At 52.7% G+C, this 25,323-nt stretch overlaps 2 protein-coding genes across 2 annotated transcripts; both read right to left on the reverse strand.

The window, feature by feature from the left end:
- Positions 1–381: 381 nt before the first annotated feature.
- On the reverse strand, positions 382–9,539 carry EPX (eosinophil peroxidase). Its single transcript, XM_044250509.1, has 13 exons — positions 9,413–9,539; positions 9,209–9,302; positions 8,836–9,011; positions 8,559–8,676; positions 8,309–8,438; positions 7,342–7,548; positions 5,894–6,212; positions 5,100–5,260; positions 4,460–4,715; positions 3,858–4,028; positions 1,419–1,656; positions 678–890; positions 382–415 (listed from the first exon to the last, which is right to left on the reverse strand). Exons 1-12 carry the CDS (start codon positions 9,537–9,539, stop codon positions 689–691), a joined length of 2,199 nt encoding a protein of 732 aa, XP_044106444.1. The 3' UTR covers positions 382–415; positions 678–688.
- Positions 9,540–23,183: 13,644 nt separating this feature from the next.
- Positions 23,184–24,128, reverse strand: LOC122907704 (olfactory receptor 4D2). The gene has a single exon (XM_044250510.1). It carries the CDS (start codon positions 24,126–24,128, stop codon positions 23,184–23,186), a length of 945 nt encoding a protein of 314 aa, XP_044106445.1.
- Positions 24,129–25,323: the final 1,195 nt, after the last annotated feature.

Consider the following 25,323-nt stretch of genomic DNA (forward strand, 5'->3'; position numbering starts at 1 on the left):
TCTTGCCCGAAGCAGTCTTTTATTGGTACAAGCGGAGCTCACTGCCTGGCCTGCAGGCTCAGCAGAGGGTGGTGGGGCGGCTGGGTCCAGGTGTGGTGTGGGCTGCAGTCATGGCCAGGGGATGGGGACAGGCTGGGAAATAGCAAAAAGGTCAGAGACCAACCAGATGACTCTTCTTGCCTGGGCCTCAAGACCTTCTTGCACCCAGAGCCAATAGACCTAAGACCTACGAGGCTCCCAAGGTGGGCGGGTTCACTGCTGCCAGGAGCCCTGGCTGTCGCTCCCAGCCACAGAACCAGCCATGAGCCAGAGCCAGCAAAAGCATCAGCAGGTGCGGTTGCTCCAGGGGAGGAGGCCTCCTTGTGGTCTTCCCCAGGTTCCCTTGTGCCTGTGGCGGGAGGCTTGGGGTGGGCTCCTATAGAATAGCAGACATGGGCAAGTGAGGAACTTGCAGACACGGGGCTGTTTTAGGGTGCTGATAACTAAGCTAAGGCTTCCCAATTGCCCCCCAAAGTCCTAGGCCTTGGATTAACTCTCTGTCCAGAAGCTAGCATACCGGAAGCCAGCAGGGAAGACTACCCTGCCTCTGGTGACAAGTTTGGTTTTCTCTGCTTGGAAGTCTAAAAGGACTCAGCCATCTGGTCAGGGAAGGATGTTGGCGGAGGGCCGCCCCTTACCTGTAGAGGCCTCATGTGCCCCGCCAGGCTGACAGGTTTAGCTTCGGGATGGAGGTGCAGCTCACAAAGCCACGCGGGTAGGTGTTGGCCCTGAAGATGTCCCTCGAAACGGTGGTGATACCGGTATTGTCGCACACGATTCGAGACAAGGAAATCTTGCGCAGGGCCTTGCGCTGTCTCTTGGTGAAAACACCCCGTTTTTCCCACCAGAACCTACCAAGACAAGTCAAGAGATGTAGGTGAAGGTCAGGGAGGAATGAACATAACGAGCACCTGCGATATGCCCTGAACGTCACATTATTTCACTCATTTCTCCAGAATTCCTGCAAAAACATAAATGAAGAAATTCACAAATGAATTTATAAATGAAGAAACAAGTACAGTGGTCAAGGAAATTGCTCAGTATTAAGGGCGTAGTAATTTAAGCGGCCAGGGCTGGATTTGAACCTGGGCTCGGGTCATAAATGATAAGCTTTATTGGAAGGAAACCAGATTTAGTCCTTTCTGCCTATGTTTTCTGGGACCTATTGGCCAAACAGCTCAGGCACCATCAGCCTTGCCCAGTCCATGGTCTCTCTCACGCTGACCAGGCTCTCCGCAGAAGAGCCTCCTGGCCTCAGACCCTGTGAGCTCAGAAGAAACGAATCTAAAAAAGGCGCTTTCCCCCTTGCTGAGTCTTGACATGCTAGTGCTTTGCTGCCCTGTCTCTGGGGCTGGTCTCTTCAGGGGAGGGTCCCTTACCTGTCCCCATCTCGGGCTCTCCTGAACTGGTTTTCAAAAAGACAAGCCAGAAGAGGCCCCACTCGGGCCCCTGGCAAAAGAGGCTCGGCAATGGCCCCAATCCAGATGTCAATGTTGTCAGGTGTCCCGTACAGATTCAGGAACTTCCTCGCCAAACCCCGGTTTCGCAGCACCCGGCTAAGCTGTGCCAGGTTCCGGGGCTGGGAGAGCCCACAGAAGTGCCTCCAGGCATTGTACCCTGTAGGGAAAGGGGGTGGAGGAAGGTCAGTCTCACCCTGCTGACTTCCCCTTAGCTTCTGCTTCTCCACGGTTTCTTGCAAGAGAGCTCTGGGGTCAGGAAACGTCAGGCAGAGCAAGATCCCTGCTGACAGAAGAGACTGAACCTTCCAAAGATCAAACCACTGCCCTCTAGTTTCCAAAGTGAGTAGACAACCATGCTCTGTGTGCACCAAACTGAGGAGTGTGTCCTAATACAACACCTAATACCCCAGGGCTCTTGGGCTCAAGTGCATCACTTAGGTACAAATGAGACAGACGCAGAACATAAAAGACTCTTACTCAGATCTGGAGAAGGAAAGAATGAACAAATACATAGGTGAACAAATGAAGAAATGAAGAGCGTGGTTAAAGTTTACTCAGAAAAGGACCACATGCTGTGTGATTCCATCTACATGAAAGGTCCAGAACAGGCAACCATGTAGACATAGAAAGATCAGTGATTGTCAAGGGCTGGGGTGGGGACAGGCAGTGACCGTTATTGTAAGGTTTCTTTTGTGAGTGAGGAAAATGTTCTGACGTTAGCAGTGGTGATCAGTGGGCTGAAGACCTTAACAGATGCCCACCCCGCAAAAAGAGCGATCGATGACAACCCTAGATATACTGAAGTTATAGAATCGTATACTTCATATGGGGGAGTTTTACGATATGCTAATTATATCCAACAAAGCCATTTGAACATATTTTTTTTCACTACCAAGGCCAGTCTTCTGATTTCTCTGCTATTAGGATCCCACCCAGGACCAAGCCAGAGGATGGGGCGGGGACCATGAAGATAGGAGACAGATTTGCCCTAACCTTGAAGAAACACCTGCCCAATATTGTCCATTGAACTACAGCTCACAAACACCATCCTCGGGGTGAGCAAAGGAAGATGATATAATGCTTTACCTCACTAAGCACTGGTCGTGATCATCTCTTAGGGTCCTCACAGCACCTCTGTGAGGCACTTTGTAATCTCCATTGTATCAATGGGTCTTTGCCCAGCTTGAGCAACTGTGACTTTCTTCAGGTCACCCCATCAGTAAGTGAATTTCATACAAGATCTTCCAATTCTAAATTTGGTGTTGAACTTGGGAAGGGATTGGAGGAGACTGTGGGAGCTAGTGTCTGGACAGTATTTCTGGGACAGCTTGGAGGGCAAGGTGTGGCACCTGGGTAACTGGCAATCTCAGTTCTCCAGCAGGGGGCGCCCACGGCTCTTTAGTGGTGGGACCACGCCCCCCCCCCCCCCACTCCCGTGTAAGGATGCAAGAACAGGTTCTTGAGCACCAGCTGTGAGCCTACCAGGTGCTCTGGTAGGTGCAGTGGAGACTGTCCCCATCCCATTACACAGAGCCACAGATGAGCGGAGGCAGATGGTGATTCAGGTAGTAGACAGGAAAGTAGCGGGGGGAGAGGGGACAAGTTGGTGAACAAAGCCTTCCCTTAACATGGCTTGCACAGAAGGAAGGAAGGAGGCATTCTGAACCTGATACAAATTTTACTACTTCCTAGTTATGTGGCTTCGAGAGGATGACTAGCTGTCTCTGAACTTATTTCCTCATCCGTTAAAACGGCCGTAATAATTGCTTCTCAGGATCATTGGCAGAACAAAATGATTAGTAGCCATGAAAATTCCTGGCAAAGTGCTTAAGTTGTCTTCTTTCCTGGGATACACTTTTCTTCTTTCCTGCGATTTTTTTGTCCTCAGGAAATAGCCAAGGCCATCTTAAGTTTACTCTACCTGGGTTCCTGCCTCTTGGGCTCTTTGCCTTTCTGCACTTAGAGCCAGGAGCCAGTTCCTATGTCCCCAGAACTAGAATCTTTCTCCTTGGAACTCGCCAGGGTAGTAGGGAACGGGGCACTTCTTCCCTGCCCTTTGAGCCTACTGTTTTCTCCACCTAGGATGTCCTAATCTGCTTTGTCCACAAGCAGATCATGTTTAGGTCGTGGCCGTGCTGTGAACCTACAGCTAGAGGACCTACAGCAGGGGGCGTAGATGTGGCAGAATGGCAAAACGTGGTCCCAGGGCTTTCCTTTCCTTTCCCGAGCTCGGCCTTATGTGCTTTTGAACCACAGCGCACGGGGTACATGGTTGCAGCCAGAAAGGATGCCCCAAGTGTCTCCTCTGAAACCTGCCCCCGCACCCAGCGACAGCCCCAGGCCTAGCAGGGCCCTCACCTGGGAGGCCATGGTCCCGGCTGCGCTGCATGTTGAGAGCCGCCAAGTCCAGTCCGATCCTTCGCACCTGCTGAAACAGCCGGTCCCGAAGCTCGTCCACCAATATGGAATCCTGACGGTTCAGCTTGGCAGGGGTGGCCATGAGGCCTCGGATGATGGGGTCGATGCCACCTGGTGGCAGGAAATGTGAGCAGCAAGGACCAGATGGACCTCTGGGGAGACCCTGGGTCATTAGGAGGCCAAGCTAGCTCAGAAGGGGACAAGTCAGTGGCTTACATTCCATAATGTTTGTATCAGGAAACAAGGGCCTGGGTAGACTTGAAGGGAGCTGAGACTGGCAGGGAAAGAAGTCACCCCTACTTCTTGAAGAAGGAGCAGAAGACAACCTCCTACCCAGCCCACAAGCCCACCTGACATGAGTCTCCTTCCCTTTGGAAATCCTCTGATCCCTGAGGGGGTGGGAGGCCCAGGCTGAGGGTCTTGGTGCACCTGCCTTGTACTGCCCTGGGGAGATGGTTAGCAGTGGCCTGAGCAGCAGCCCGACCTCCTGGCACTAAGCTTGGCCCCACCCCTATTTCCATCTGCTTTTAAGACCTGGTCACCTTCATGCACGATTCGCCAGCTGGCAAAGAAGCTTGTGCTAAGTGGGACACGCGAATTGGGAGCTGAGGCCCGGTACTGGCTGTCCAAGCGGAACATGAAGGGCTGTAGCATGGTGTGGCCGAAGCGGAAGGCCAGGGTGAAGACATTGGCCACACGAGGGTCCACTTTGGAGCAATACCCACGGTAGGGTCCTAGCGTTCTCCTGGCCCGGGCCTTGCCCAGAACCAGGGGCAGAAAGTCTCGGTAGGTGATGATCTACAAGAGATGGCAGGAGGAACATCACCTTAGCAGCCACCCACCCCATTCCTTTGCCTTTGGACAAAACTTTTGCTTTCTGAAGGGCCCCTCAGACATACCAATTCTTTATTGCCATCGTGTCAGATGTGGAAATATGCATTTCCCATTGGCTGATGAAGGTCCCAAAGCACAGAGAGCGGGGTGACAAGGACAGTGTCACACAGCAAGTTAGTGGCAGAGCTTGCCACACAGGTCAGATCTCAGGCACACTCCCCATTACCCAGACCCAGCTGATTTGAGGCACAGCCCCAAAGTATGTATTAAGGGAAGTGGGAGCCACTCTACCAAATGGTGTCTCATGCCAGATTGTCTTCTGAGAGTGCTGGGCCCAGGACTCCCTACCTGTACCATGGCGCCCACGATCTTCCGGGCCTCCTGGTACAGCTTGTCTCCCGTCCACCGAGGATTCAGACGCTTTAGCTCTGTAGCCAGCCGGTTGTGCTCCCGCATAAAGAGGGTGTGCATAGCCGCCAGTTTGGGGGTTTCTGACGATCGGGAGTCACCTTGAAAACCCCAAGTTCAGAGTCAACATAACCCTCCCCAGAGAAATGTCTTTCTGCTAAGGCAGACAGAGCTCTGGGGACCAGAAGGAGGTGGTAGCATGTTATGACCCGGGCCAAGTTCCCGGTCCTCACTGGACCTCCATCTCCTCAGCTGGGCAATGGGGCTCCTCACTGACTGCCACCCGCCACCCCACACAACAGGTCAGGACAGGGGAGACAGTGGGGTCTCAGGTCCCAAATTTACTGAAACAGGTTCACGCAAGTGGGAAAGCACAGAGCAGCTGCTGGGCTTGGGCATGATTCTATTCTACCGGTGACCAGGCCTATAGCTGGTGGAGGGACGCGGATGACCCTAGGAACCTTAACTTCGGTGAACTTCAGCCATCAGCACACTCTCCACCAAGAGCTAGAACTTTACCCAGCTGTGGACTTGGGAGCAGACTGCTTTCCCCAGGGGCCCAGGGGAAAGAGAAAGAGGGTTGCACAGAGCCCATTCCTATAGCCAAAACTTCTCCTGGAGGCCCAGAAGGAAAGCAAATTCCTGGGCTTTACAGTTACTTGCTGGCTTTGAACAAAACCCTTTTGTACCCGGTCTTATTTAACCTCTTCTTCAGGCGGCCACCGGGGGCTGACCTGCTAGGAAGCAGGGGATGCGTGCTTCGCGGTTGGTGAGGAGGCAGGGGTCATCACGAAGGTTGTCAAAGGGCAGCAGGGCCCGGCCGTTGTCGCTGAAGCGGGTGTTGACAGCCAGCAGCCCCAGGAAATTGGTGTGGTTGCGAAGCCGCAGGGCGAGGGAGACCTCGCTGCCGTACACCATGCTGGCATCCAAGAAGGAGGTGAGCGAGTTGAGCTGGTTTCGGACTTTGTTCCTGTTTTGGGGGCATGCGGGTGCCGAGCGGAAGAAGGGGATGCAGTCACGCTGGTTCCTGATGCGGGGGTCATTGGGTGGGATCTGAGGTGGAAAAGGAGCCAGTGACTAGGGGGGCCCTCAAGAGCAAGCTCACTCCTCTAGATCATTCCTCACCTGCTTCAAAACATTTCTTGAAACTCTTCTCCTCTAGGAAGCCCTCCTTGACTCACCCAGACTCATGCTGCTCAGCAGGTCAATCTGAGCATCCTTAGTGCTTTATATCAGAGAGTCATGAAAGGAACCTCATTTTACAAATGGGGAAACTGAGGCTCAGAGAAAGGAAGTGACAACTCATTAGCAGGAGAGGAAGGATTATGACCTAGTTCTCCTGACATTTGGGATTGTGCTGCTCTCATTCCATTTAATTCTACAGACATTTCCTAAGCACCCTTCTATGCTAGGCGCTTTGGAAACCAACAAAGGTCAGCACAACCCAGCACAGGTTGCAGGAAGCTGGCGTTCAGTGAAAACAGGTGCACAAATAGGGAATGTGACTCTAAATTGAGGCGCTATTTGCTATGCTTGATCTAAAAGCCAAAAACAAAAGGTGTGCTAGGAAGATATAGGAAGAGTCCCTCAAGGAGCTGCCCTTGAACCAGAGCTTGAGGAATGGGTAAGGTTGCCCCATGAATGTCACCCTACCTGTTGGGGTGAATGAATGTGGGAGTGTATGCATGTGTGTCCCCCGCCTCCTTGGGCCCATATCCCCAGAGAGGCTCTGCTCCCTGGAGCCCAGCTTTCCTTCCCCAGTGCTCCACACCGTCCTTGCCTCTCAGCCTGAATGATAGCACCCTGCTCACAACATCACCCCAGGAACTGGTGAGAGCTGCAGGGCCCTTGGACCTCTTCAGGAAGGAGAGAAGGGCAAGAGCTAAGATTCCCTAAAGGCTCTCAAAAGCAGCAGTCCAGAGGCTTCCCCTGTTGGGATCAGACCCATGGGTCAGGGCTAGTCTCCAGTGCTTCCTCCTCTGTGAAACCTGCACTAAACCTGCTGGCAGAGTGCCCCGCCCCCATCCTCACCCTCCAAACAAACACAGAACCCGGGGTTATGCACAGGGTCTAGCTCCTTACCTTTGTCCGACACTTCAGCACCACAGACAGCTCCTTAAATTGGGAGCTTTACCTTACACACCCCCATCCCCAGCTCTTGGCCGGGGCCCATCGGAGGTACCTTGATGGGGAAGCAGGGGGGCAGCTGGGCACAGCTCTTCTCGCAGTCCACACCCGCAGTGAAGGCCACTCTGGCTGGGGACTCAGGGGTGAAGTCCAAGTCATGGTCAATGAATTGGCCCCACTGCATGAACATAAGGGCCCTGCCCCGGTCGGACGTCAGCCTCTCACTGGGAAAGCGCACGATCTGGTTGGAGACGGCTCGGACCTGGTGGGAAGAGAGGTCAGCGTGAGGCATCCCAGACCAGCTCTGCAGATTGCCCCTGCTGGCGTGAACACGGTCTCTCCTCCTCTCTTGCCCTTCCCTCCCCAACTGCACTTTGACCCACCCACTGTGGAGTGCTCATGGCCTTGGCTCCTGAGGATTCCAGGAGTAGATAAAGGCAGAGGCCAGGTTGGCTGGCTGAGACCTGACCAGCTCTTCCAAAGAGGTAAACAGATCGAATGGATAGATCAGTTTATAGACCAATGAGACGACAGAAGTGACTGAGAGATGCATGGGCCAGTTGGTAGGTGATGGATAACAAATACAGAAGGAATTGGACAGACAGATAGAAGAATTAATACACAGATGTTGATGGAGGAGTCATATTGACATATGAATAGAAAATTGATAAACTGATAAATGTGAAATCATTTCAATCAATAGACTTAGAGTAGGACATGCCGCTCTTTTACTTGGATAGATACTTTGATATCAATTCTTTCGGCACTATACTGGCTGGCATTACTAGATCACATCCTATGTAGATATTCATACTAGGGACCTTATAATTCACACACCAGAGACACGAAGTTGATTCTATTGCCATTTTACAGATGGGGAGACTGAGACTCAGCTGTATGAGTTGCTCAGAGTCGGAGCTGGCCAGTGGCAGAGCCAGGATTCCAGCCGGCTGGGGGCTGTGCTCTTCTTGTTTCGAAGTGGCGGAGTGCCCTCCGGACCCGGACCCGCAGCCCCTACTCACAAGAGGGAGGAGGAAACCATTGCGCTTCCTGTTGGGTGTCCAACCGAAGGGGAGGGACAGCCTGTCCTCGTACTCAGCTGGCAGCCAGCGGGCCAGGGCCTGGTTGGAGGACCCCAGCAAGGGTCTTTTCCTGCAGCAGAGATTTGGCTCTAGTCGGTAGGAGTTCTGGGCCTGGAGAGCACTCACCGTGGGGTGAGGGGTGGCAGAGGGGAGGGAGGCCTCCTCGGTCAGGTGTGGCCCCCGCACCCACCTGTTGTTGCATCTCCCGGTGATGGTTCGATACTTGTTGCTGCACTTCTCCTCCTGGTCCCGGAGAGCACAGCCACTGGCCTGGGACAGCAGCCGAAGCTGGGGTTCTGTCAGTACATCTGGGGGTGGGACAAGGGGGCAGGGTCCTGGCTCCTTCCTGAGCTGGTCTGTTCCATACCTCCCATCCCCAGAGCCTCTTCCCTCCCAACAGTCCAGGCTGTGTACCCTCCTTTCCCAGGCCCAGGGCAGGCCCTGGGGCTCAGTGGGGAGCACAGTACCAGTGACGTCGAGGGAGCTGGATCCCTGGAGTTGTAACTTCCCCTCCAGCAGCTCCAAGGCTACGTGCATGTAGTCAGCAGCCTGGACCACTGTCCTGGTGGTTGCTAACGGTTGTTTGAAGAAGGACAGGAGGTCCATGGGGCTGGCCAGGCCACTGCGGAGGCGCTCTGTGATTCTGCGGGGGAGAGCAAGGGCTGGAGAAAGGAAGCAGAGCGCCCAGCAGAGCCCCAGCCCGGGCAGTGTGAACCGACAGGATGGACGGAAGGGAGACTCTCTACTGACACGTCACTGTCCCAAGTGCCCAGGGGCAGGGTGATGGCTGACATGACCATGGCTGGAGCCCACCCACTGCACTGACCCTCCCAGACCCACCTCCTCTGAGTCTGATTGTAGGCAGTATCCACCAGCAGCTTGGCCTCTGTTATGCAGTCGCGAAGGACCGAGGTCTCCACGGTCGCAGGGCAGGCTGTTCAGAGGGAAGGGGACTCAGGGTCCAGGGGACCCATGGGCTCCCCCCAGACCTGGACACCTCCTCCCTCCATTGCCCTCTTCCTTGGCTGCCCAAAGGGCTATTACCTGAGCCAGTGCTCTCACAGGGCAGGACAAAGATGAGTGTGGCCAGGACCCCTGCCAGGGCAAGGAACAACTTCTTCTCTGCAATGAGGCCCCCGGCGACAGCGGGGCAAGGGATCGACACCCGCATCCTGCCCACAGGCAGGTCCCTTGCGCGCCTCTCACCTGGAGGTCTTCAAGCTGACACCTCTCACCTCCTCTTTTCTGCAAGTAGCTAGGAAGGGACTTTTATATCCTGTCTGAGGGTGAGAGAGGGGAAGCCCAGCCTCCTGAGGTGGGGCCCTGGAACTTCCCTCTCATTTTCAGGGGAAGCATGAGACTGAAGCACCCCACGCCCACCCTCCTTACTACTGAGCTCACAGATGTATTTCCCCGAGGCTCAGGGCAGGGCCTGGAACACAGGTGTTGCTCAGTGAGAATTTGCTGGAAGATTGAGGAGCAGCGTGCCTCAGAAGGAGTCTGGGTCTGAACCTGCTACGAACTAGTTGTATGGCCTTGGGCAAGTCACTTCCCCTCTCCAGCCCACATCCTTAAATGATACTTGGACCTGATGGTTGGAAAGGCTTCTCTCATCCCCCTAACTGGGCAGAAATGGGTCTGCCTTGCTCTTGTATCTCCCTAGAGGCCTCAGCACTAGGCCGGGTGTTCAGTAAGTGCTCAATAAATGTTTATTGAATGCACGAATGGTGTCCGATCAGTGATTCTAGCCCTCTCCCTTACTCCCCTTCCCTGCCAGGTCTCTCTAAGATGCAGGAGAGGACCAGGCGATGGTGGAGGCAGGGCTGAGCCGTGAAAACTAAGGTACTGCATCAGGGGCCCCCCGTGGGATGTGGTGAGCTGTCACAAGGAAAGTGCCAGCAGAGCGATGGTAGCAGGACTCCACACAGGCAGAGGGTGGTCCAGGGCTTCACGCTGCTGCCCAGGTTTCCTCAGTGAGCCTCCCTGACAGGCTCATACCCGAGCAGTGGGCCTGGGTCTGGACTGGCTCAGGCACTACCTGTGTGACTCTGGCTGGGCCTCCATTTCCACGTGGGAAGGGTAGAAGGCCCTCAAGGGTGGCGCCTTCTCATACCCTTGCCTTTGCTACCTGGGCGGCCTCCCCTCTGGGCCTTGGCTCCAACACATCCCAGTCCACCCGAGGCTGCTGAGCTCCAGAATCCTCACCCCAGCCCATCCCATCCCATCCCGCCCCCGACGCTCCACAGCCTGCCTGTCCTTGCTCCTGCTCCAGAGCGGCCCCTTCCTCACCTGCTCCGAGGCCCCATGTCACCCGCCCTCCACGGCCCCCGTCCCACCCCAGAGCCCCCAGCCGCAGCGGCCGTTGCCCTTGAGACACCCCTTCAGCAATGTCTTTCACAAGCTCCCGTTGAAGGCCTGGGCTCTACTGATCTTATCTCCCTTTCTTCAGCAGGTGCTCCTCTCCTGTGACAAGGCAGCCTAGAAGGAAAGTCACAGTATAGTGGCTAAAAGCACACGGCGTTCCTGGTGCTGAGCCCCTGCATGGCCTGGGCTAAATCGCAAAGTCACAGAGTGCTCCTCAAACGTGCCTCCCCTCCCTGCACGCAGGGAGCCAGCGGCCACAGGAGACTGAAGCCAGCAGCCATAGGAGACTGGCAACCAGGGTGGGCTGGAGGTCACCCAGGTTGCCCTCTCTCCAGGATCCCCCTAAAGAGGACTAGAAGTGAGTTCCGCTCTCCCCCCAGAGAGGACTTTAGCTCTCCAGCAGTCATGAATTCCGGGGTCTGCCATAGCCACAGTCTGCCGTGGGTTCCCTGGAGAAGCTTGGAACAGAACCTGGACTCTAGACCCAGCCCTGTTGGCTGGTCTCTGGGGCAGTTGACCCATTGACTGCTGGAGATGGTGATGAGAGGCAAGCAGATAGAAAGGGACTGCCTTGGGGCGCCTGGGTGGCTCAGTGGCTTAAAGCCTCTGTCTTCAGCTCAGGTTGTGATCCCAGGGTCCTGGGATGGAGCCCCACATTGGGCTCTCTGCTCAGCGGTGAGCCTGCTTCCCTTCCTTTCTCTCTGCCTGCCTCTCTGCCTACTTGTGATCTCTGTCTAATAAATAAACAAAATCTTAAAAGAAAGAAGGAAAGAAGAAAGAAAGAAAGAAAGAAAGAAAGAAAGAGAAAGAAAGAAAGGAAGGAAGGAAGGAAGGAAGAAAGGAAGGGACTGCCTAGGGGCTCTGTACAAGCAGCTCATGGGGGGCAGTTTCCCAGGGGTTACAGCCAGGGCTGGGCTGATGGGCAGAACTTCTGGCAAGGAGATCTAAGATAGGTCTACCCTGGGCTTCTCCTCTCCCTTCGGCCGGCTTTCTGCCGCCCTCTGGCAGGACCCTGCCTCTAAGCTCCAGACTCCTTACCCTACATAGACAACGTCCCCCGCACCCCTGTCCTCTGCTTCCGGGCCTCTCTGGTTCGGTAGGAAGGCTCCCTCTGAGGACCACAGCCTGCGCACTCGGGAGCTCACTGACCAGCACCCACTTGGGTCAGCTGCTCAGCCCCTGAGCTCGCTTCTCCACTGTCAGATGGAGGTCATTGCTGTGTCCACCCTATGGGAACCCATGTAAAATGCCTGGCACACAGCAGGTGCTCAGTAATGCTGAGTAGGTCTTGCTGTCCGGCCTCAGGTTGCTTCCTTTATCGAGCTCACTCCAGGCTGTGCTGGGAGGGCAGCGACCACCCTCAGGGTGAAGGCAGGGGCTGATGAATATAAGGGCTTTGTGGCCCATCCAGGCCGGGGCACCTGAAAGGAAGGGAAGAGAGTGAGGGAGGGAGGGAAGGAGGGAGGGAGGGAGTAAGGCAGGCCCCTTTAAGTTAGGTTTGTTCAGACTTTGGCTCTCTGTGCCCACCTTCCTCCTCCATCAGAGTGGGCATTCCAGCTGTCACACCGGGGACACGGGAAACCCAGTGGACTGACAGGCATGGAGGGAGAAGCCATCCAGAGGCTCCCCAGTTTGGGGACCTTCACTGGGAGGCCGGCCGGTCCCTGTGGGGTCCTTGCCAGGTCACACAATGGTTTGCTTTGATGTGTGCTGTTTTCTGTGGTCAAGGTGGAATACACCCGGAGACCAGAAGAGGGATATGGGCTGGGGCCACAAGCCAATGCCCACTGGGACTTCCCAGGAGGGATTTTAGATTTTCTTTGGGGCTAAGTGTTGCCCAGTGGTATCTAGAGTATCTGATACTGGGAGCAGACTGTTTTTTGATAGCCTCTCCTTTACATAACAAAATTATTTCCAGTAATACTCATGAGATGAAAAAAGTAATGATAATGGTTAGAAAAGAAATGTGTGCGTGTTCTCATATTCAATTTTGTACGTGGAATCATACCAGGAAAGAAATAAAAATAAAATAGTAAAATATAAAAAGGTAAAGAGTATTGGATTAATACTTTTTAATTATGTGACTGTGTTTTAAATAAAGGGAGAAAACTGCCCACATATTGATGGTTTTAATATAATAGTTAACATGTTATTGCAGTTTCTGTTTTCTTGATTCGTTTTTCAGTTTTAAAATAAACAACTTGAAAATTTTTTTAAAAAGATTTTATTTATTTATTTGTCACAGAGAGAGAGATCACATGTAGGCAGAGAGGCAGGCAGAGAGAGAAGGGGAAGCAGGCTCCCCGCTGAGCAGAGAGCTCAGTAAACTAGCAGTTTACACTATTTCACTGTTGCAAATTTTAAACACAAATTATAACTCCAAATGGTCACAGAAAGTGACAGAATTGAAGGAAATCAAGTTCTGCCTCTCTATCTTTGCAATCACTATGTTCTCACTGTTGTATCAAACCCACTTTTTTTTTTAAAGATTTTATTTATTTATTTGACAGAGAGAGAGATCATAAGTAGGCAGAGAGGCAGGCAGAGGGGGTGGGAAGCAGGCTTCTCGACAGCAGAGAGCCTAATGCGGGGCTCAATCCCAGGACCCTGAGATCATGACCTGAGCCGAAGGCAGAGGCTTAACCCACTGAGCCACCCAGGTGCCCCCCTTTTTTTAAGATTTCATTTATTATTTATTTGACAGAGAGAGACACAGCGAGAGAGGGAGCACAAGCAGAGGGAGTAGAAGAGGGAGAAGCAGGCTTCACGCAGAGCAGGGAGCCCAATGTGGGGCTCTATCCGAGGACCCTGGGATCATGACCTGAGCCGAAGGCAGAAGCTTAACAACTGAGCCACTCAGGTGCCCCCACAAACCCACTATTTATTTATTTATTTATTTATTTATTTTAAAGATTTTATTTATCCATTTGACAGACAGAAATCACAAATAGGCAGAAAGGCGGGGCGGGGGGGAAGCAGGTTCCCCGCTGAGCAGAGAACCCGATGCAGGGCTCCATCCCAGGACCCCGAGATCATGACCTGAGCGGAAGGCAGAGGCTTAACCCACTGAGACACCCAGGCGCCCCCACAAACCCACTATTTAAAAGCAAGACTGTGCAGCGCAAGGGGGGATGGAAGGCACCAAGGGCAGCCAAAGCCAGCCCCAAGACCAAACCTTCCAGATGAATGCATGCACGCAGCCCAGGGAGCCACGCCGAGCCAGAATTCTCCTACATGACTTCTGGGGAGCATATGGCCCTATTAAAGGATGAGTAAGAAGGACGCGTTCATTTGAAGCTTACGCGTATTATTATTAAGGCAACAGTCATTGCAGAGCGGAGACCGACAGAAGACATCTTTGGGAAGGAGTGTTTATCACTGACCCTGCCTGGCATTGCCTTCATGACCATCAGGAGCGGCCCCACCTTTTGTCTGGGGTATGAGGACGCTTACATTTCCTTCAGACAGTGCGCCCCTTCTTTTCTGCACAGAGGTGACCACCTCCTCTGCCCTGCCCTTGGTACTGGTGCTTTGCCCCTTCCACTTGCCCTTGATAAAAGACAAGTCAGGAGGTTTTCAAGTCCCTCCTCACACACTCCAACTTTGGGTGCCTGGGAGAGGACAGAGGGGGAGCACGGGGCTCTGAATGCCTGGGGCTGAGGATAGGGCTGCTTAGGAGTTATGCTGGGAGTGAGCTTAGCCCCTTCCAGGATTCTAATGGGCAGCATCATGGTTTCTGAGAGTCTGCACAGCAGCCCAGGGAACCCCGAATCCTTGCATGTTTCTAGGCCCTGCAGGATCCCTCCAGCCTCCACTCATTCCTCCCCATTTGCTCACCACACTCCAGCCTTGAATTCCCTGATGCTTTCTGGAAGCACTATGTTCTCCCTCACCTCCAGGTCCCTGTAATGTTCCCGATGAACTTCTACTCAACTGCACAACCCAGCTGAGAAATCACCTCCTCCAGGAAGCTTTCCTTCATCCCTTTCTTTTTTCACCCCCTAACACAGTCTGGGTTACATCAGCAGAGCTCTGATGCTTTTCTCAGCACATATCAGATTGTATCAAAGGCACACTGTCACTATGTCCATCTCCCGGACTGGCCACTGAGTCCTTTGGGGACCTCAGGCCTGATCTTGTTTACAGCCATGTACCTAGCACCTTGTACTGGCTGGGCCCATGGACAGTGCTCAGAAATGTTTGTGGAACATGAGTCAACTGTGCTGTGTCCCGACTTAACTCAGGGAGTCGTCATACCCTCTTCCACCCTGGGAAGGAGGACATGTCCCTTCCCCTACCCAGCTGGGATCTCTTCTCCCTTCCCCAGGTGGCAGTCTGGGACTCCCAGGATCTTGACCCTGATAGGCCAGGTAGGCAGGGTGCGGCAGGGTTGGGGAGACACCATGGTGACCACATGGAGCCTTAAGGTGGGCACTAGGTGAGCCCCATGACTATCCTCAGTGTAAGGCTGAGAGGCCAGGAGCCTGTGCTGGGGCAGCTGGAGTGGGTACTGCCTGAGGGACATGAGGACGGGACAGTCAATTGAGCACGGAGGCCCCTTGCTGAGGACATCAGAGTGGGATGCCGCCCCAGGGTTGGGTGTTTGGAAAGCTTGGCTCCTTGTTAGGAGCAGGTGAGTTCTTCCCTCCATAGGTGGAGTCCAGAACTTGTGGCTGGGGATGGGCCAGGCTCTTTACAGGCTATGGCCCGCCCGGACCTCAGAGGCCGGGGATTGAGCAGGAGAGCTCCTCCTCTGAAAGGGAAATGGGCACAATGAGAGTCCAAGCCTGAGCCATACAGGAGAGAAGGATTTGTCTAACCCCACCAAAAAGACAGCCTGGATGACAGGAGGAGACAGGGCTGGTGGAGACTGAGAATAAGAGGGCCAGAGCAAGGTAGGGGTGCCCTGAGGGTCAGCCCCTCAACTGCTCTCCCTCGCTCGCTGGTGGCCATGGAGTATGAGGCCCTGGAGGACGTGGCACCACTGGTCCCACAAGCATTCTGTCCCCTCTGCTGACTCATCTTGGCTCTCCATACAGTGTCTCCTAAGGAAGGAGCCCCGGGGGCTCACAAAGTCAGGTTCCAGCCTCCTCCCCCCTCCCCCAGAACCCTATCTCCTCTCTCTATTCCTTGTCCTCTAAACCCGCTGGCTTTTAGCTCCTGCAACAGGCCTGTGTCCACCTACTGTGGGTTTCAACCATGACGGCCCTTCTCCTTTTGTGCCTGGTGACTCCTACCCTCCCTTCAGGCCCCACCTCAGGGAGTCTCGCCTGCCCCAGCCCCACCAGCCAGAACTCAAATGGCCGGGTTTTCTTGTTCCCTGATTACAGCTCCTTTCATAGAACCTAACATGCTTGTAACTGTACACGTATTTCTGTGGTTGGATCCGATGAAGCTCCATCCCCCAGTAGGTCTGTGTGTGTCTGTTCTATTGCTCACCTGAGGTCTGGTAAAGTCTTAGCAAGGGTTTGTGGAATGGTGGCATCTGCTGTGACCTTGCCCATCCCAGCTCTTGGGTCAGGGAGGGCATTTGTGCCTTTTCCTCATTTGGGACCCGGTGTCCCTGGTCGGCGACATTATCTCCCTGGGCTGGGCCGGCTCTGGGTTAGGGAATGCTATTGTAGGCCTGGCCCTGCCAGGTTGAGGCCCAGACCCTGGACCACAATGGAGCCTTCCCTCCCTGGCTTCTTTTCACTGCAGTACCCTAGAACCTTCCCGCCCACCCTCCCCTGGCTATCTCAAAACCTCAAGATTCTGCAACCACTTACATAAGAACCGTCCCCCAGCCACGGTGGAGCTGCTGGCCTGATTGGATCTCTTTATCTGCTTAGCTCCAACGGCCCCCATGGAGACAGCTGCAGTGGGGCAGGGCTTGGGGCCTGCTGAGCCTGCTCCTGTTCCCGGGCTGTCTGGGAATGGGGTCTTTGGCCCTATTCGCATGACAGGAACACTGAGGTCTGCAGGAAGTAGGTGCTTGGCTCAAAATGCAGGGACTGGGCACTGTGCCAGAGGCCAGGGTGGGCCAGGAGTGTGTGCACGGGTGTGCACGGGTGTGCACGTGTGTGCTGTAGAGCTGAAGACTCTCCTGAGCAGGCTGGAAGAAACCTACTGTGGGTCCTTGGAGAGCTGGCCTGGAAGCCCTGTACCATGCTGGCTCTATGACCTCGGGTAAGGGCTTAACCACTCTGATCTGCTAGTTAGCAATGAGCGGGGGGATGTTCAGAAGGCAGGAGCACTCTCTGGTGAGCACCTGAGAGATGCAAAGGTCCAAACTGGGGGGTCCGTTGAGGGCAAGCATCCTTCCCTTCTCCTCCTTCCTGCCTTGGCATTCTGTGAGAGCTGTACCTCGCCTCTTCCATTGGACTGGAAACTCCCAGGGGCAGGGACTAGGGGCAGGGGAAGGAGGGTTGTGGACTTGCAGACAAAGCAGCAACATAGTGAGTGAGAGGGTCTCAGTGGGACATATGGCCCACAGGGCCCTGGTGCTTGTGGGGGAACTGTGGCCAGGCAGTGGCTCAGTCAGTCAAGGACTCAGCTGTCCTTGTCATTTGCCAGCCTGGGCTCTGTGCTGTACTGTGCTCACCTGAGTCCTCACCGCAACCCTATGAGGCAGGTGCTGCTCCCTGAGACCTCAGTTTTATGGTCAAGGTAGAGTGCAAACTTGTCATGGTCTTGGAGCCAGGGAGGGGATGTCAACCTTTACTTACTCAACAAGCTGTTTCCTTCTCCTCCAAGCACTTCTCCCCCAAGTACCCACACCAAGCAGGTGTGACAGATTAGGAAGGTGACCTGGGCCTAAACCCACAAAGGCAGGCCTGGTGGCCCCTGAGTTGGACTTAAGGGCAGTCTGTCAAGCCACCCTGGAGGCCACTGTACTCCAGGCTCCCTGCTGGGTGAGGCTGTCCAGCTGTGGGGGAGGGGGATGGAAGCCATTACGGGCAAGGGGAGATAGGGAGGAGAACGAAGGGGTAGAGGCTGGGTCCCAGAGCCTGAGAGGGAGAGCTGCACCCTCCCTCATCCCCCTTGTCTTCACACGCTCAATCAAAACCTCCAACAGTCTCTCCACAAGAGAGGGCCCACACAGATCCATTTATGCCTCCTGGCATCTCAATACATCTAGAAAGAATAAATGCCTGAATGCTGTAGAAATTTACACATCCTGTTGAACACAATAGTCTCTTGCCTGGGACACTTACAATTTAGGAGTTTTAAAAATGTGAACAATTGGGGCACCTGGGTGGCTCAGTGAGTTAAGCCTCTGCCTTCGGCTCAGGTCATGATCCCAGGGTCCTGGGATCGAGTCCCGCATTGGGCTCTCTGCTCAGCAGGGAAGCCTGCACCCCCCTCTCTCTCTGCCTGCCTCTCTGCCTACTTGTGATCTCTCTCTCTGTCAAATAAATAAATAAATAAAATCTTAAAAAAAATGTGAACAATGACTTGAGTGGTTCCTGACTGACTCAGTGGTAGAGCATCCGACTCTTGATCTCGGGGTCATAAGTTCAAGCCCTACATTGGGTATAGAGACTATTAAAAAAATGGGTTTTAAAAAGGCAAGCAATGATTTGAAAGATTGTGCAGATCTTCCCCCTACCTTCCCAGTCACAGCCTCCCCAGCATCTCTGGTGGGGAGGATGAGTTTGGGGGTGGCCCCAGCCCCTCGGCAGCACGGGAAGTGGCTGGAACCAGCGCCCAGTGTCCTGGGCAGAAAGCCTACTAGCCAGGCCCTTTGTGGTAGGTGAGGGTCGCTCTCTCTCTTTACTCTTCCTGTCCTACCCACAGTACAATCTTCTGATATCATCATGGAAAGAGTGACACTCATTCCCTCAAGGAGCAGTAGCCAAGCACGAAGGTGCTACTATTTGCTGCCTCCTTCAGCCCTCAGAGCCCCAGAGTGGGCTGTTCTGTGTTGGCTGCTGGTGTTGGACTCTGGGCAAGGGCAGGTCTTAGCCTTTGTTATGTCCCATCGTGGCAGCGATGACAGTTCTGACTACAGTCAGGCCTTGTAGACTCCAATACACAATGAGCATGGGAACATTCTAGAAGAGATGGAGCCAGATGCTCCCTCAGTGCTCCTCCTGACACAGCCCTGTCACTGAAGGCTTGCTGGGCTGATGGATACACTCCAGAACTGGAAGGTCAGAGAGATGGGTGCTTCCATGAGATATAGGAGACATGGCGTGGGGGGCTCTCTGGGAGGCATCATTGCCCTTGGTGCCCTAAGGCACCAAGTGGTGTCAAGGACCAGTATTTACAATAGTATTGGTTCCTTTATTCTTTCAACAAATATTTGTGGAGAGCCTTCAAATTCTAGGTCCTGTGGGAGGCACTGGATTTATGGAGGTGAGTAAGAGCGGGCATCTTACAGAGGAGAGACATGAAACAAACATTGTCCTCTGTAGGTCTGAGGGAGGAAAAGCCCTAGGTACATCCCATATAAATGGGAAAGGGTATTCCTATATCCTTGTGTTAGGAGACTTGGCCAAGGTAACATCCAGTTAAGGCAAGAACTTGAACTTGAGGGACGCCTGGGTGGCTCAGTTGGTTAAGCAGCTGCCTTCGGCTCAGGTCATGATCCCAGCGTCCTGGGATCGAGTCCCACATCGGGCTCCTTGCTCCGCAGGGAGCCTGTTTCTCCCTCTGACTCTGCCTGCCACTCTGCCTGTGCTCTCTCTCTCTCTCTCTCTCTGACAAATAAATAAAATCTTAAAAAAAAAAAAAAGAACTTGAACTTGAATCCAAGTCTCTTTTCTCCATGTCATATTTTTAGCCCCCTCTACTGGGTCTGACCTCTTTAACTCATTCTCTGCCCAGTAGCCACCATGTCCTTTCTGAAGTACAAATTAGATCATGCTACCACCCCAACCTCCAGTCAAGTCTTCCAAAGATTCATTGCATTTAGAATAAAATCCAAACTCTCTCCTCAAATGGCTCTTATCTATATACCCATAGTAACTTAAAAATAGATCCACAAATTCTTTGACATTCCCCACCCAAAAGATGGAGTTTAATTCCCTCCTTTGAATATGGGCTACACTCGGTGGCTCACTTCTTTCTTAGAGAATGTGGTAGAAGGGATGCTCTGTGACTTCTGAAACTGAGTAGTAGAAAGGCCACAGCTTCCACCTGGCTCTCTGTCCCAGGACACGTGTCCTCAGAACCAGGCTACCAGGTTGTGATAGACTAGTCAACTGCCCCACCTAGGTTCCTAGCTGACACCAACATCAACAGCCAGACACGTAAGCTAATGAAACTCATGTGCTCTTGACTGACTTTTGAGTCTTCCAGCAGAGGCCCAAGAAGCAGAGATAGGTTGTCTCTGCCATGGCCTGCCAGAACTCCTGGTCCGTGGACCTTGTGAGAGATTATATAGGACAACTTGTTTCAAGCTGCTAGGTTTAGGGTTGATTGGTTATGCAGTGGTAGGTAACTCATACAACATCTTAGAGCTCAGCTTCTACCAAGATCTTCTTTGTTCACCACACTCTGGTTACACTCTCTTTTCTTTTCCCTTTGACCACCAAGTTCATTCTTAGCCCAGGACCTTTGCACTTGCTCTTTCTTCTATCCGGAATGCTTGCCCATCACCCAGATCTTGGTCTGCCTGACTCCTCGCCATCCAGATCTTTGCCCAAATATCCCCTCCTCAGAAATTCCTTCCCCAATCTCATCTTGTAACACAGCCCACCTTACTAGTCACATTACCCCATGCATTTCCTTCATAGCTTTTATTCATGAAATCATTTATGTGTCCATCTAAGACTTATCTGTCTCCTCACACTTCTTCCTTCCTCTTTCCATCACCACCTGTGGGGAGGACGAAATGATGTGTCTTTTCCTTATGAGAGTTCTCACTGCAAGGCAGTGGGTCTCCTGGTCTTTGTTGCTTTTCTGTCAATTCACACTGTAGGGCAAGCCCAGGAGCCTGGGGGCCCCATTTCCACATTCTTGGGATAGCCTCACGGGGCCTCCTGGCACATTCCCTGTCATAGGTGACAGAGCCTCCTCTCTCCCCCCTTGGCCTTTCACCTCAGCGGTCACCCCATAGCCTTGCTGTTTTATTGACATTTGCACAGAATCAGAGAGAGCATGAGGTCCTCTCTTTCCACTGCTCACACTCTCCTCCTTCATAAGCCTCTGGTCTTCTCCCCTCTCTAGTTCTAATTCTTTCCCCCACTTTCTCAGGGTCTCCCCTAGATCTCATGTACACTACACTACACACACACACACACACACACACACTCCAGTTCATGAAGGGCAGGGTCGTGGAGAAAACCCACTTGGCAGGGAGAATTTTAGCTCTGATACTGTTCAGAGTTGCCCAGGCATGGCAGTTATTGAAGCACCTTCAGTCCGCCTAATGGTTTTAAATTCTCCACGGAGAGAACCTCTAATGGCCTTATAGGCAGGCTCTGCCCTTTTCTTGCACACCCCTGCATCCATGAGGTGTAGGAGACAAGGATGTGGGGGGGTTCTTTGGGAGGCATCATTGCCCTTGGTGCCCCAGCTGCTGCTTCTCCTTCTTTCGGCTCCCTCCCCATCCCAGCTCCCTCAGCAACTGCTAATGGTTCTTACTGGATTAGCCACTGCTGTGGGAACATGAGTCTTCACAGGATTCCCTTCTTCCACAGGGTCCTGCCCTTTCTTCCCTTGGGTCAGCCAAAACAAAGTCAGTTTCCCTAAGAACCTAGGGTTAAAGAGGACAAGTAGGACAGAAAAACAAAATTGGATGTAGCTGTTTAATGGTGTTTAGTAGATGAATAAAAACATGAATGCCTAGACATAAATAATTATAAGTTCCTTGGATGGTGTCATTTAAGGAGTACCCTGCTTGTGCCTTTCATGGCAGACACACCTGGGAGGGAGTCTGTCCACCCACATGCTCATTCTATGGGAACAACCCTCCCCCCCAATTCCTGCTGGAGGGATGGACTTTGATGGCCATGCTTATGTCACCTGACCTGCACATCCCCTCAGCCACATGGGACATGTGGCCCGATCTCAGCCCATCACATTATTCTCATAGGGCTTTGGAATTTGAACCAGAGACCCTGAGCTGAAAGCAGAAAGCAGAATGGGAAGGTCCGGTTTTGGGTTGAGGCTCCCATCTGAGCCATACACAAGGTGACTGGGTAAGGACAGAGAGAGGGCAGGAAGGAGGAGACACCAGCTGTGTCTCTCCTGACAGCTTCATAGCCCCACAACATACAACTTCAGGGAGAATTTTAAACCTCCTCTTTTTATTAAAAGTGGCTGGGGTTGTAGCCCCTTGTAACTGTAACCAAAACCTACTTCTCTTCAACTCTGCAGAACAACCTGACCCCAAAGGCCCAGGGTGAGAGTGAAGGAAACATGCGATGGTTGTGTGGCAATGAGGTCCGGGAAGAGAGGGACACTGGAGAACTGGAGGTGGGGCGAGAGCCCTTATGGACATGAAGACTGAACTGGCAGAAACCAATGCAGGGAGGGAGAGGAAGGGGAGAGGCGGGGAAGGGGTGTGGGTAAGGGAAATGAGAGTCAGCACAGAGCTGAGGAGTTGTCTACACACAAGTACTGCAACAGGCCCTGAATGTGTGTTCCCAAAAATGAATGCATGAACACATGGACAGATCTTCCCAATCCTATTTGCAAGAAGTGTGGAGTCTAAAAATGGGGGTGAGGGGGGAGGGGAGAGCACTAAACAGTCAGAGCCCTGCAGACATGCCCCTGAATTGAGGCTCACCCTCTGCTCTTAGTTTCACTCTCGGGCATGTCGCAGGGCCCTCCGGAGCTCAGCCCCCACCCTCTCCAGGTCTCCCTCCCTACATGGAGGAATGGCCACCAAACACTTCCAAAACACTACCGATCTGATGAGAGAAGAAATGTCAGGAGAAGGATAACAAGGACAATAATCCTTGCCTAGGTTCTGGGTAAGGCTTATAAAATATTCTTTACACATTTTGGACTCTTACAAGAAACCTGGGAGCTTATTGGGACAGATACTGCTCTATGCCAGTGCAGTGAGGAAGAATCCATGAGCTCAAGAGAAGCCAGAGAGCTGCTCCAAGGTCACCAGTCTGGGAAGAAATGGGTCAGGGGCTCCCAACATAAAGCTTCAAGGCCTGTGCTTTCTCTAACACTCTGGACACCAACCCAAAAGGGCTGAGAAAACCTGTGAACAAGAACTGCTCTCATGGGGGAAATAGCCCCTCATTAGAGGAAGCCATCCACCAAGAAGAAGAAAAGAAGGGTGTGGCTTTCCAGAACCATGAGAACACTTCTCATAACTCCAGCATAAACCTTAGCCACCAAAGATGACTTTTCCCTTCTTCCTAAAAAGCTGAGTCAGTTGCTTAGTTTTAAAACTCACCCTCCTAGGAGGACCTCCACACCATATCCACAAGCTCTGAAGACAGAAGACACAGTAGATTTCCCTCCATGTAACAAATGGAAACCAAAGCCAAGGAGAAGGGACCTACTCATTGTTGCTCCTCTTACAAACCAGCCGGCGCCTCCCTAGTCTCCTCACTGCTGCCTGCACCTCCTGGTTCCTCAGGGTGTAGATCATGGGGTTGAGCATGGGGGTCATGACTGTGTGGCCGATGGACACAGCCTTGTCCATGGAGAAGGCAGTGAAGGGCCGGGCATAGAGGTAAATGCTGGGAATGAAAACCATAGACACGACGACAATGTGGGTGGTGCAGGTGGAGGCTGCCTTCCTCCTCGCCTGCCCAGAATGGGACCTTAGCATCACCAGGATGATGGAGTAGGAGGTCAGGAGGAGAAGGAACCAGATGACATCCAGCATTCCACTGTTGGAAATAATGAGGAACTCCAAGAAGGAGGTATCCGTGCAGGCAAGTCTCAGCACTTGGGGGACATCACAGTAGAAGTTATCCAGGACATTGGGGCCACAGAAAGGCAATGGGAGCATTAGAGCCAGTTGGGAAATGGAATGGACAAAGCCTCCTACCCAGCTAGCCACCACCAAACCCACACAGAGCTGAGTGTTCATGATGGTGATGTAGTGGAGGGGCCGGGAAATGGCAACAAGGCGGTCATAGGCCATGACCGAGAGGAAGAAGACCATGGCACCTCCCAGAAAGTGGAAGAAGAAGATCTGGGTCATGCAGCCCTGGTAGGAGATGGTCTTCTTTTCAGAGAGGAAGTCCACCAGCATCTTTGGGGCAGTGACAGAGGAGAAACAGAGGTCTATGACAGCCAGATTTCGGAGCAGAAAGTACATGGGAGTGTGGAGCCGGGTGTCCGAGGTCACCGTGACCATGATGAGGAGGTTTCCCACGACAGTGGTGGTGTAGACAAACAGGAACACCAGGAACAGGAGGAGCTGGAGCTCTGGAGTCTGGGAGAGTCCCAGGAAGACAAACTCTGATGTCCACGTGAGGTTCCCTGGCTCCATAGCACCTTCTGCAACCACCTAAAGAAACGGAACCACAGACATAGATGTCTGGAGTGACTGCTTGCCTTTTTAGTGTCTGGAGCTCAGAACTGAGTTGTCCAGGTCTATATGGTGGGCGTTCTAGGTGTGGACCATAACATGAGGTTCTGATTAAATGACCTTGTCTGTGGAAAGTTTACAAGTTGGTGCTGTAACATACATTCATGAGATATCTTAAAGCCACCCAGAGACATAAGCAACCCGCTTTTTAGAGACTCTGTGTGATATAGTTGTGGGGGAGTCACATGGAGTCCAACAGAACATCAGTCAAACTTCAGGTGTCCCATTTCCTTAAGATTTGACCTTGATTACGTTTACTTAATCTCTTTGGTTTGTCTCATTATCCAAAAGTTAGGAATAAAAATACTTTATGGCATTCTCTGAGGATTTAAGTAGAATGACACTTGCAAAGTTTCTAGAACAGTGCCTGGAAATAAGTGATAATCCCTCTCTGGGTCATCTCATCCTCTAAAGATATCCTTCCTTCTTCTAGTCTCAAATAAATTTTTCTTAACACATCGTAATGTGAATGAACTTTTTATGTTCTCTGTTTTCCCTCCACAACACAACCCAACAGAATCCTACAGACACATGGTCTTGATTTCACAATGCATTTGTGCCCCTTAGTGCCCATCCTCGCTTACAGACAGTACTTGGTTAAGCACCTGGTGTTGAGTGCCAGATGGGTGAATGGCTACAGGGCATGCAGGTGGGCGCAGAGGAGCCTCTGAACATGGTTGGATGCCTGGGATATGAATTCTTCCCCATGCCCTAGTGTTCCTTCCCCATGCCTTAGTGTTCCTAATGTTCCTTTACTTGGTGAGATTCCCCAGAATGTACCCGACATGAGAAGCAGAGGGATCGGGGACTTTCATTAGATGAAGTAACAGAATTAATATAATGTTTGAAGAACACTTTGCTCTTTCCGAGGAACCACCATTTCAGAAGACGGTACTGAATCCCAGGGCAGAGGAGAAAGGGAAATTTTGCAGGAATAGAAGTGGAAATTAATGAAAGACTAAAGAAGGAAGATGAAGAGGGAGGGAGAGGAAGGAACAGAGCAGGTGAAGGAAGGGGAAATGGGAAGATGGTGGGTAGAGGGTGGGGGGAGGAAACGGGCCAAAGCTGGAGAAGGAGGTGATGGAGGAGGAGAGAC

This window comes from Neovison vison, chromosome 5 (assembly GCF_020171115.1).
Source record: "Neovison vison isolate M4711 chromosome 5, ASM_NN_V1, whole genome shotgun sequence".
NCBI classification, from domain to species: Eukaryota; Metazoa; Chordata; class Mammalia; order Carnivora; family Mustelidae; genus Neogale; species Neogale vison.

What these genes read in the sequence shown, in the direction of transcription:
- LOC122907704 (XM_044250510.1), bottom strand. Translation starts at nt 24,128, where the DNA reads ATGGAGCCAGGGAACCTCACGTGGACATCAGAGTTTGTCTTCCTGGGA.
- EPX (XM_044250509.1), bottom strand. Translation starts at nt 9,539, where the DNA reads ATGCGGGTGTCGATCCCTTGCCCCGCTGTCGCCGGGGGCCTCATTGCA. An exon ending in CTGTGAGAGCACTGGCTCAG is followed by an intron (nt 9,303 to 9,412) that starts GTAATAGCCCTT and finishes CCCTCTGAACAG; the next exon opens with CCTGCCCTGCGACCGTGGAG. An exon ending in ATGGTTTCCTCCTCCCTCTT is followed by an intron (nt 7,549 to 8,308) that starts GTGAGTAGGGGC and finishes TCTTCCCACCAG; the next exon opens with GTCCGAGCCGTCTCCAACCA.